At 47.3% G+C, this 11,938-nt stretch overlaps 4 protein-coding genes across 4 annotated transcripts; 3 read left to right on the forward strand and 1 right to left on the reverse strand.

The window, feature by feature from the left end:
• Positions 1-856: 856 nt before the first annotated feature.
• hxt8 (uncharacterized protein) lies at positions 857-2,817 on the forward strand (the record flags this gene model as incomplete). Its single annotated transcript, XM_057243375.1, has 10 exons — positions 857-916; positions 966-993; positions 1,049-1,110; positions 1,163-1,353; positions 1,420-1,848; positions 1,910-1,971; positions 2,026-2,155; positions 2,203-2,342; positions 2,393-2,506; positions 2,564-2,817. The coding sequence occupies 10 exons, from the start codon at positions 857-859 to the stop codon at positions 2,815-2,817; spliced, it is 1,470 nt and encodes a 489-aa protein (XP_057094913.1).
• A 1,176-nt stretch (positions 2,818-3,993) lies between these two features.
• On the forward strand, positions 3,994-4,908 carry N7529_007849 (uncharacterized protein; the record flags this gene model as incomplete). The annotated part of the gene is made up of 2 exons (XM_057243376.1): positions 3,994-4,255; positions 4,319-4,908. The coding sequence occupies 2 exons, from the start codon at positions 3,994-3,996 to the stop codon at positions 4,906-4,908; spliced, it is 852 nt and encodes a 283-aa protein (XP_057094914.1).
• A 3,756-nt stretch (positions 4,909-8,664) lies between these two features.
• Positions 8,665-10,994, forward strand: N7529_007850 (Zn(II)2Cys6 transcription factor; the record flags this gene model as incomplete). The annotated part of the gene is made up of 3 exons (XM_057243377.1): positions 8,665-9,300; positions 9,352-10,541; positions 10,607-10,994. 3 exons carry the CDS (start codon positions 8,665-8,667, stop codon positions 10,992-10,994), a joined length of 2,214 nt encoding a protein of 737 aa, XP_057094915.1.
• Positions 10,995-11,198: 204 nt separating this feature from the next.
• On the reverse strand, positions 11,199-11,741 carry N7529_007851 (GNAT family N-acetyltransferase; the record flags this gene model as incomplete). The annotated part of the gene is made up of 1 exon (XM_057243378.1): positions 11,199-11,741. One exon carries the CDS (start codon positions 11,739-11,741, stop codon positions 11,199-11,201), a length of 543 nt encoding a protein of 180 aa, XP_057094916.1.
• Between the last annotated feature and the right edge of the window lie 197 nt (positions 11,742-11,938).

An 11,938-nucleotide genomic window follows, 5' to 3' on the forward strand; every position in this document is an offset into this window, starting at 1 on the left:
GCCTCATTGCGGAGCCCAACAGCACCTCTGACTCCACTTACACTGTGATCACATTTCAGATGAACAGACTAATTGTCGTTCAAATAATATCAGTTACAAGTCGACTACAAGAGTCTCCTAACTTAGTGGCTCGGTGTCTTCCCGAGTCCGTACTCTCGTTTCAGGCGCCACAAAGTATTTATCCCCCACGCCCAGCCACGTCCAGCTTCTTGATTGCTCTGATATCAATACGAATCCATTGCCCAGACTCTCGGTCGCCAAATGACCGATAAGCGCGAGTGAAGGTTTCAAGCAATGCCAAGGCATCCGAAAAGGGTATCCCGCTCAACAAGTCATGTACCCCGGTCGATATGCCCCTACCACTGCGTCAAACTGCACTGAACTACATCATGTCATTGGTCCGGGAATGCATTCAAGCGAGTCGTCAATTATTATCCATAGCTTCGATGCAGAATCGTCAGTTCGGCACAAAAAGTCCAAACATTCCGCAAATCCAACCCCCCGCATTTCAGGACGTGGGGGCACAGACACTGAACAGTCTATAGCTAACCGGGCTGAAAGGCAACATGTCATAATTAAAAAAGCCCGATGACTCTCTGTTGCTTTGTATAGTGGATACTCGATATTCGTATTCCCCAGTTCATCAACTTTCCCCGCAACCCCAGAAACGCCCTCGGCCTTCCTCCGAGCACTGGGCATCGACGTCCTATCCCTTGTGCAGTGTCCTCCTCGGCTCATCGGACGTTACCCGGCGCTACATATAGATATCAGACTTGATCGCTATCCAAGTGACCGCTTTCTTGTTTCCTTTTGATATCATTGTCATTTTGATTCCTTGAGAATCAGTTACTCCAAAATGGCAATGTGGTACTCACTGGGCATTGCTTTCTTCGCCGCTATCGGCACATTCCTATTTGTAGGCTACTGTTGAATTATATTGGAGAGCCAGTTCTAATCATGAATAGGGCTTCGACACCGGTATCGCGACAACAAGTGAGTTCCACCGAATAATCTCCACACAAGCCTAAGACTAACATCTATCTCCCAGCAATCGCCCACCAGAGTTGGATCGATTATATGCAAAAGCCCTCAAATGGCGTCACAGGAGCCGTACGTCCCATTGAGCCCAGAATCCAATCCAAATCAAACTGACATCCCACAGGTCGTGGCCGTCTACATCGCAGGCGAAGCCCTCGGCGCCCTAACGCAAACCTTCATCGGCGACAAGCTCGGCCGCATCCGCTTCATGCAACTGATGTGCATGATCGTCACAATCGGCACAGTCATCCAAACCGCTTCCGTAAATATCGGCATGTTCCTCGCCGGCCGCGCCATAGCCGGCTACGCAGTAGGGTAAGCCGTCCGCCTCAATCCCTAATTCCCAATCCAATCCGGACTACCTCACTAACACCGTTGCAGCGGCCTCGTCGCCACAGTACCCATCTACCTGAGTGAAATCTCGGACCCGCGGTACCGCGGCCTGATCGGCGGAATATCCGGCTGCGGCATCTCCTTCGGAACGATGATGTCGAACTGGGTCGGCTATGCGTGCAGCTATGCGCCGTACGGACCTGTGCAGTGGCGGCTTCCGTTGGGGATTCAGATCCCCTGGGGGATTATCATGTTTATTGGACTTTCGACTTTTATGCCGCATTCGCCGAGACAGCTTATTCGGTCTGGGAAGGTTGAGTTGGCGAGGAGTGAGTTTGCGAGGATTCGGAGGGGTGTCGCGCTGCTGGAGATGGAGGAGGAGTTTGGGCTTATGAAGGCTCAGATTGAGTATGAGATGGAGAGGGAGATTAGTTCTTACCGGGAGATCTTTAGGGTGTTTAGGCACCGGGTGCTTGTGTGAGTTTTCCTTTTTGGTTTTGGCTTTGTGGGTTGGAGTTTGCTGACGGTATGATTGTAGGTCCATTGCTGTGCAGACTATGACTAGTCTGACGGGTGTCAATGTCATTCAGTATTATCAGAGTGAGTTTTGATTGGATTGGGTTGAGTTTGGTTTGGTTGCTAATATCTTTCTAGCTACTCTTTACAAGAGTCTTGGAATTGGTTCCCATACGATCCTTGCGTTGGCTGCGGTTTACGGTACTGTTGCTTTCGTGTCTAACTCGCTCACGACCAAATATATGACCGATCAATGGGGTCGTCGGAAGTAAGTAGTCTTGGAGTCTTATTGTAAACGCGCACTAACCGTTACAGGATGTTAATCACCGGATTGGCGGGCATCATCTTGATTGAAATCTACGCTGCCGTCATGCAGAGGTGCTTCCAGAACACGGATAACCGTATCGGAAAGGGGTTTGCAATTCTTGGAATCTACCTCTTCGTTGTTTGCTACTGTACGTCGCTTGACTGGACTCATTGGACTATCGCTAACTTGAAATTCCAGACGGCATGCTCAACAGTACTACATGGCTGTACGGCGCCGAGGTACTTCCTATTGCTCTCCGCAGCAAAGTGATGGGTCTTGCGGCTTCATCGCACTTCATCGTTAATGTTGCAAGTATGTTGCATCTTGAAATGGATTGTTCATTGGGCTGTAGTGCTAATATCTTCATAGTCACCGAGGCTGGACCCAGTGCTTTCGCCAACATCCATGAAAACTATTATTACGTCTTTGTAGTATGCTCTGCATTCTTCTTGGTGATTGCTTACTTCTACTTCCCCGAGACCAAGCAGAAGACACTTGAGGAGGTGGCTGCTGCGTTCGGCGACCGTGTTGTTGATCAGGACGAGGGTGCTAAGCGTGCGACTAGTGTGGTTGGTGATGTTCAGCATGTTGAGTCCACCGATGTGACATCAAAGGCTGTCTGATATTGTCTACTATTATATCGGACCTAGCATCGGCCTTGCACCTCTGAACAGCCTGGAGATAATTCTAAATTAAACATGACATAATGAGCAGTATTCAGTGGGTGCTCAGTAATTGAGTCTAAATAGAATGATGCAGAGCCTTAGACAGTCAATAAGAAAGATAAGAAAGGAAACTGGAAATCATGCTACTACCTAGAACACATGTTTAATTATTGTCGGTGTGTTTGATGTCCGAACAAGGCTAGGACTTGAGGTAAAGCAAAATCATAGATAGTTCTGTGCTTTAAATCCATGAGATCTCCTTCATCATTTACAATTTGCATATGTAATATTCGTGATGAGACTTATCATTTCTCCCGGGAATCAATGAAACACATTCCGCCAAAAGAAAAGCCTGATGTTCTCCCATTCTCGTCACAAGGTGGGGTCTGATGAATTATTCACCTCGATATTGACTTAGCCCCAAGCTGTAATTCGGTGCTTGTAAAGTTTGGTGGAAAAGTGGGTATATTTGTGGCTTTGCGCCAGGGTTCACGTCTTGTGGGGTCAGCCTGACCACGCTTGGGATCTTGGTATGGCTATATTAGGGTCATGATGCTCATGCTACACAGCATGCTTGACCTTTGCTGAATATCCTACAGTATTTGATATTTGTGAAATCGGACATGCGATCTCTGAAACGCACCCATTTCAAACTTAGCCGAGATCCACTCAGGTTCTCCTCAGACTAGGGTTCGTCCGTCTATCTCCTTTCCCTTCGTTCCTTCGATGATGAAGAGTCTGTTTATATGTTTACTATATTGTTTGTGCGTTGGAAAGTATAGGTTGAGCCAGAAGTTGGATATATAGCAAACAGACTACCAAGAAATCCACGATTGGTCTAGGTAAGTGACACAGCCTCCTAAAATTCAGAGCATATTAGAGCCCATCTTATTTTGGCCCACGTCTCAATATTTGTTAGCATGACGCTAAATACGGATCTACATGTTGAGCAGTGTCCGGACCTCCCTGGTAAAAGTAACACAAACCCCAGGCCAGGAGAAGGTTGAGCCTCCGTTGACTCTGCCATCTTTTTTCTGGCAGTGTCAGTCTAATTCAACGTCGACGGACAGTCTTTCTGTCGCAATCGGACATCGGGCCATATAACTTTGTCTCCCTCAATTCTTATCATCCGCGATGGTTCACGTCGCTTGGGTTTCGCTCCCACTGACCTATGTTTTCCAGTTAGTCATCGCGGAGAATATCCAAACCCATTGGCAAGTACCGGATGGAACACGAGCCGACTTTACAGAGACCTTATACAACGGAGACACGGTGGAACTCCAATGGACTGGCTGGGACAGCATTTGGACGGATGGCAGCATCGACACAGCGATTGCCAATCTGTACGTCGCCTCGTGGAATTTCAATGTTAGCGAGTATAGCAGAATTCTGTCATGTATGTGATTTTTTTCCACCAATCTTGATAAATATTGAGTGATGATCTAACGTTTTCGCGTAGCTTCCATCGATGTCTCAATCAGCGGAGGCTACAAGTGGAAGATTGACATAAGCGCCGACGCCCTAAAGAATAATTCCGAGTACGGCCTCTTCTTCGTGAACACAAATGAATTCTACTATGATGGCGTGACCACGATCCCGTCAATGGGATTCTCCATCAAGGAAAAGCCGAAATCTTCTGCCGCCGCGACACCCACACGCTCAACAACCACTCCCACGCCCCTGACAACGAGAACATCCACCAATGGCGCGTCATCGGGGTCAACCTCTGACTCAAATGGACTCAACAGGAAAGAGTCTGCGGGCATTGGTGCTGGTGTAGGGGTTGTCGGCACCGCTATAGTTGTTGGTCTGGGATACCTGTTGATCCGACGTCGCAAGGCCTCATCGTCGGAAACTGCTCAAAATCCAACGGCTTACCAGCCTACTCCGACTCGATTTGAACTGGAATCGGGACAAGAACTGGTTCAAGCTTCAGTGGAAAAGTTGAGCGAGCCTGATCCTCCAAATAATGGTAATTACCGCAAGTCGGAGCCACAAGAGATGTTTACGCCTCCGGTTGAGTTACCTTCGCAGCCTTTCGGGCGATAATGTAATCTTGTACGCTTTGCGATTGTTCCATGTGCATTTAGGATATCGTGCTTTTGCTGATATTGATATGCTGGGAATTTGCTAGCTCTCCCCTGCATTTTTTGGTCCGTCACGAGCAAATCATGTATCTAATTTTCAATTCCTTTAGCGACTTTAGCCTCATGAAATCAATACCCATTATCAGTGCGCATCATGTGGCTGGTTCTTTCTCAACTCAATTTATATGTCTCGTCGCTATATCGGTGTCATATAGAGCAAGAAAGGCAAAAGAAGAATGTTGAACATCCGAGATGAAGCATTATAGGCACCAAAGACTTGCTCGCGGCCGTTGGAAAAGAGGCGAATGGAGGAAGCTGAGAAACGGATCTGATGGCCTATGACAGCTATTGTGACGCTCTCACAAACACCAGAGAGACCAGGAAACCGACGGTCGCGAGCCAAGACAGTGGACACTCAGATCATGTTGGGGCTGATCATGTACCAAAAAACATTCGTAATTTTATCAACTTCTATTTGATAGAGACTTACAATATGTTGAAGGAACTATTTTGCGTTTCCTTTTTCGCAAAGATAGTAGATAAAAGATGATCAAGGCTAATGACATCTCATCCATTTTCAACATACCTTGACTTTTTGCTATTATTCGCATTTTGTATGAAAGTGGATAAAAGAATGTCGGTCTTCTATTTATAATGTTCCTTTTATTCACTCAAATGGCCGAAGAGTCTCAGAGCGTATGGGTCATATTTGGATTTAGACTCAATTCTATCCTTGAACACACTTGGTGGGAGGTGCTCAACATATATTGCTTAATGTAGTGAGAGCGAGCATAGCTACATACGTATATAGAAAGTGCAGCATAGATACTGTGCTTCGCGCTCGATATGTGAGTTATATGATCGACAGGAGCAGCTTGAAGGCAAAATTCACCGCAGCGTGCGCGCAAAATTCCAAGAGATGAATCTAACTATTATGCGGTCTCTAGCTAATCGAAGAAAGAATTCAGGGACAGCTGGGTCGCATCGAGCTAACACATTAAGGCATTTTCAACATCTCATTTTTGTCGTTGCCGCTCAAATTAACACGCAAGGGGTTTAGATATCGACGAATAGAGGTACTGAGATGAGAGAACGCAATGAATTCATGACACCAAAACAGCGAGGGTATAGGAATAGATGTATAGATTTTTAAACGTCGAGGAACCCCAATATTTCCCTATGTAAAAGCCTAAAAGTGCAACTAAAATGGCGAGGTCAAACCACAGTGAATCTAAAATTTTAGACTAACATGATATCATGTCTGGGCACTAGTCAGGGACGGAGTCGACACAAATTTACGTTCAAACTTTACGCACAGGTCCACCGGCAAATCGTTTTTCACGTGGTACGCTTAAGTAGTATTAACACGAGATATAAGGCTAGGGTTGGAAAGCCACATGAGTGTACCTTGCATAAAACATCCCAGCCCCCTTCCCGCTTAAGAAGGTCGGGAAGTCTTGGCTTACCGGTCTACCACCTTCCTGAACTACCGAAGCCCTGCATTTATTGGAATTAAAGGCGCATGTCAGAATGAGGCAGCTACTCGTGTCTCACGATTTTCTCCCCACAATAGAACAATTCTAGAATCTTTCTAGAATATTGTGACCTTCCAAAGTTGGCCTAACCTGTCATTGTACTGACTCGCTTGGAACTACGATGACATCGTGCATATCCATATGGCTTTCCCATAGTCGAACTTGGCAAGCTTACCTGTCTAGGTAGTAGTAGAAGTAGACTGGTCATTTTGACACTGGAATTCGAAGTCCTTGAGATCTAGGCGATCTCAGATAATTGCCGATCTCATATTCCTAGAACAAAACCGCTTCGAACCCTAGCATATTAGCAATTTGCACTGTCCAATCATCCCAATATCCGATGCATATTCTCTCGTCGGAAACTCTATCGCCACGCGACACGTTGATCAATCAATGATCAACATGCACGTAAAAGTCAAACCGCACATTGCGCGAGAAAAAAAGAGCCCCTGGAACTATTCTACCCCGGGGAGTAGCGGGAGAATTATTCTGTCACTGCCTTAGTCGGGGAGGAGACTATTTGCCACTTCGTACTTTGTTATACCGTCTGATGGTCACTTTGCAGCTCTTATTTTTTCTTGCAATTTTTTGCTCGAGCCTAATAACTCGGCTTTAGCTCGATCGAACTGCAAATTAAAGCCTGGAGCGTCTAATTTTCCTTCTCCGGTTACTGGAGTCCCGATAACTAGGAACACGAGGTCCGAGCGCGCTAATTAGACGATAGTTCACACAATGGGCTTGCACGCTGATCGTGCCATGTGGAACTGGAGAGCCTCAGGTTTTAAGAATATGAATGTTCGAGACGATCTACATTTGACAAACATGAATGTTATAATGTTAGGTAACAATTAATCGGTTCCCTGTAAACTTTGCCAGCGGATCCGCCTCCCGAGATATACAACCACGAATTCCAAGACTTCGCCATATAAACAAAGCTGACCTGACACAATCACGACTGCAACTGACATTTCCGGGGTTCCGGAAAGCTGAAACTCAATCAGAATTTTCGCGACACATCGGCTGTTCTAAGAATGGCGCGTTGCCGCCAGTGCCATTGTTGTCATTGCGCATATTGTGGCTCAGTCAAGGGAATCCACTTCCGGGGGTCTAACCAATGAAAATGTGTGTTAGGACCTCTAGTCCTCATTATTGACTCAGCCATTCAGCGCTTGGCTATTTCTTTTTTTCTTTTACAAATATGTCATGCCCAGTCAAAGTCAAGTAAGGGGGAATGATCGGCATCGTGGGTGAGGCCACTCCCCCAGTTATTGTACAACGTAGTGGCAACGGCAAATCGGCACTTTTAATGAAAACTATGATCGCCCCTTTGCATTTCCTCTTGACTTCCGACATGTACGGTAGTAGTAGCACACATAAAACACAGGCATTGCATATCGGCTTTTATTGACACTGCGCTCGGCATCGGATAATCCGACGAAACCCGTATTCACCAGCCGAAAAATGCGATTGACAGGGCCCAAGCGAGGGATAATCCATGGATTGCAGATGTATCAAGATCCACCAGCAGAATGAAACTAAACATTCCCAGCGATCTGTACCGGCCTAAACCGCTTCCCGCTAGATCGCCCAGTTTGATCTGCGACTCCATCCAAGTAGCCCTTCTAGAAGGATGTTCCATGCATTATCGGACTCTCCTAGCGCTATTATTGATGCTGTCATTTAGTCACTATTCCAGCAATAGTTTATGTAGATATTTATTATAATTATTACTCTATTAATTTGTATTTGTCTCTAGACAGGGGGCAAAAAATCTAAATCAAATAAAAATCATCATGCAGCCATGCAGCCATTCCTTTCGGATAAACACAACCCTACGTGGCAGACTAGTCATATAGAATTAAAAGGGTTGCCTTCCTAGCATCGGATAGGGAAGTATAGAAGACAGCAATCCGCTCTCATCTCCATCAAACTCAAAAACGTCACTATCCCCGCTGGTCCACGGTATCTGTGTGTGGGCTTTACTATTCTTACTCTAGCTTAATGGGCCCAACACGAACTGAAGCCATATACCCACAACGTACATCGCGGAGTACCCGGCTCAACATCGGCTGTTAAAATTTGTTGAGAGGTGGCTCCTTTCTTCGACAATCGTCTCGCTCCACAGTCGGAGAGACTGGATATTGCATCAGATCATCAGTTTCCACCCACCTCATCACTTCAATATGGCATCCAGATCAACAGGAAAGCGCCTCCCAATAAGCTGCCAGGCCTGTCGAACACGAAAGATCCGCTGCTCACGGGATGGCCGGCCATGCCAGACCTGTGTACGACGCGGTCTCGGCGCAGAAGACTGTATCTACCTCGGCCAGCCGCGTCTTTCAGCTGAACAGTCTTCGCCCGACAGCGCTATGCAGACGGAATTATTAGCCCGCATTCGAAACTTGGAAGCCTTGCTCCAGAAACAGATGACCTCCCAGGCTGGAACACCTACCGGTGGCACGGTGTCGCCACTCGGTGGGACCAGTGCAGCTGGTAGTCTCTCCGAGTCTGATGTTGGACCTGGTTTTGAGTGGGATCCTTCAAACTCTATGATGAATAATGTTGGCTCACTGCATACTTCATCCTCCGGTCATGTCCGTTATGTGCCACTTGCGTCGCAATGGGAGAGTTTAGTGGCAAAGAGCCCCGCTGCGGAGTGTTTGAGGAGCATTGATTCGGATATCGCGGAGGATGATGATGATCTGCAGATCCCACTGGCGAAAAATGGAAGTATCTCGCGCGCGGAGTTGTTGGCTATGCTCCCCCCTGGAAGGTATTGTGATACCTTGAAAGATGTCTACTTTCAGGTTTTCTCCACAGTACGTGTTCGTCAATATAGATTTTGTGTGCTCTAGCTGACAAAATGTTAGGTTTTTCACATCCTTCACGACTTGACTTTCGAAGCTGAGTACCAGCAATTTTGTCATGATCCCGTCAGTGTGTCGACATCATGGCTAGCCTTGTTGTTTGCTATTCTTGCAATTGCCGTGAGCGCACTTGATGATGATCATCCTCTTCTTTCAGATCTAGGGCGGGAGCGGACGGTCAGTCGTAATATCAAGGCTCTTTCCGCGCGATATCGCTCCGCCGCGTTGCGGTGTCTTGCCGCTGATGGGGTGATGTCCCGACATTCAATCAATTCGCTACAAGCCTTGGTACTCATCAGCTATGCCCGCGTCCATCGTGGTCTACCGATCTGGACACTGCTAGGATTCACCCATCATGTCGCGATATCAATGGGTTGTCATCTCGACCCAGAGAGATTCGCCCTGGGACCGATTGAACGTGAAGAACGACGACGAGTCTGGGCTGGGTTGATGATGCTTTACACCATCCAAAACACGGCATTTGGAAGCCTGGATCAGCAAACCATGACACAAGACGTGAAAATGCCCGCAGACATTGACGACGTCGATCTCCTCACCAGTCCAACTATGACCAGATCTGTACCATCACCAGAAACCTCCCGCCCAACTCAGATGACATATCTTCTCTTCAACTTCCGCCTCTCCAAGATTTCGGCTAAAATCTGCGAAACAATCTTTAGCTACCCAAGAACATCTCGCTACAGCATTTCTACGATCGAAGCGGAAATCATTTCCGTCCGCGAAATGATCGATGCTCGTTATACACTCGAAACAAAGGATGCACTACCTGTTCACCACCAAGCAAATCACCACATCCTCTACAGCCAGATCCACCAATTACTCCTTCTTCTCCTCCGCCCAAGTCTCTGTCGCTACCTACAAGGCGAGATCACACCCGAAACATGCGCCTCGAGAGCCAAGTGCATTGCATCTGCCAAAGCATCACTCTCAATATTCCAGACTCTGCTCGAGTCACCCCCCTTCAAACCATATAAATGGTATACCAGCGGACTAGGCAGTTTCCATGCATTCCACGCCTCCGTTACGTTGGCAACCATCCTTCTTGTCCCAGAAAGCCAATCTGAGTACGAAGAGACCAAAGAGATCCTCGACCGAGCATTGGACATGTTCGCCTCACTTTCCGTGAGGAGCGTCTTCTGTAGCAAAGCCGTCCCGGTGCTTCGGCAAATGATGTATGTTCCCTCCATTTCATTATACCCCGAATTTATCAGTTTGTTCAGCAACTAACATTTCCCAGCGACGTCGCCTCAACCAAATACAACCCCCAAAACCTCACACACTCCCAATCCCACCTCCAAGCACAAGCACAAGCCCAAGCTCAAGCACAGGCCCAGCTCCAGCAAACGCATACCAATCTCCAAAACCAACTCCTGAACACAATCCACACACCCCTCTCCACAATGTCCACTCTCTCTCCCGTGATGGGAATGCAGGATAATTTCGTCCTCTCCCACCCACACTCGCAGTCCGGCTCACCGGTCCCAACAATCGGATCGACATCCAGTGAGCCAATCATGCACTCCAGCTTTGGCCAGATGCACCCACAGAACTGGATCGGGCCTACCTCCGTGCCGTGGGATACAATGGGTGCTATTGGGGGCTACCGGTATGACGCGGGCTCTTAGGCGTATTGATACAGATTTCAAAGTTGGAGTTTGGGGCTTCGGGACGAATGGTCATGAGCCATATGAGATATGAATTCGAGATAAAATTTTTCTGAATTGAAATAATTACTAATCTAACGAACCAACGCATGTATTACAATCGTCTCACTTTGTATTAATATCACAATCCCCATTGCAATTCCACACACCAAGCCTATATGCCCCTCAAACACCGGGCGCCCCCTTCCCCTTCCTGATCATAACAGCCAACCCCGTACCGTGTCCGTCGGCACCCATCTGGCCCCCCGAGACTTCCATACCCAAGAGCTTCTCATAAAACGGCACAGACCGCTTCCATCCACTCGTAATAAGCATTGATCTCCGCAAATACGGCATACTCTCAATAACCTCCTGCACGCAGGCTATAAGCCAAGTGCCTAGGCCTTTGCCTTGGTGTTCGGGGAGAATGAAGACGTCTGTGAGGTAGACGAATGTCGTTGTATCTGTTATGCAGCGGGCGAAGCCGATGAGGATGGAATTCTGCGTTGGGGTTCCTTTCGGATTCGGGGTTTGGTCGTAGAGTCCGAAACAGAGGGAGTTTTGGAGAGTCGCGCGCATGGCGGCTTCCGGCATTGGTTTCGCCCAGTATACTTCTTCGCTGGCGAACCATGTGTTTAGGGTTATTGGTGAGATTTGGGAGGCGTCAGTTGAGATTATGTAGGGGGCTTTTGTCCAGATTTTTGGATTGGAGGTTGTTGAGATGGTCATTTTGAATATTGATGCTTATTAGGATTTGGTGAGGTAGGGGGGTTTGAATGTGTGTACATAGATGGTCTAGTGATTGAATGGAGTAGCTTGGCTTTTTCGTACGTTGTGAAAAGGCACGCAATGCAAACGTTAAAAATTGAATTATCAACTTGGGAGATTTGATCTTTATATATATTGAAAAAGGTCTTCAATCAATG

This window comes from Penicillium soppii, assembly GCF_028829465.1.
Source record: "Penicillium soppii strain IBT 18220 chromosome Unknown utg000006l, whole genome shotgun sequence".
In the NCBI taxonomy this organism is placed as follows: domain Eukaryota; kingdom Fungi; phylum Ascomycota; class Eurotiomycetes; order Eurotiales; family Aspergillaceae; genus Penicillium; species Penicillium soppii.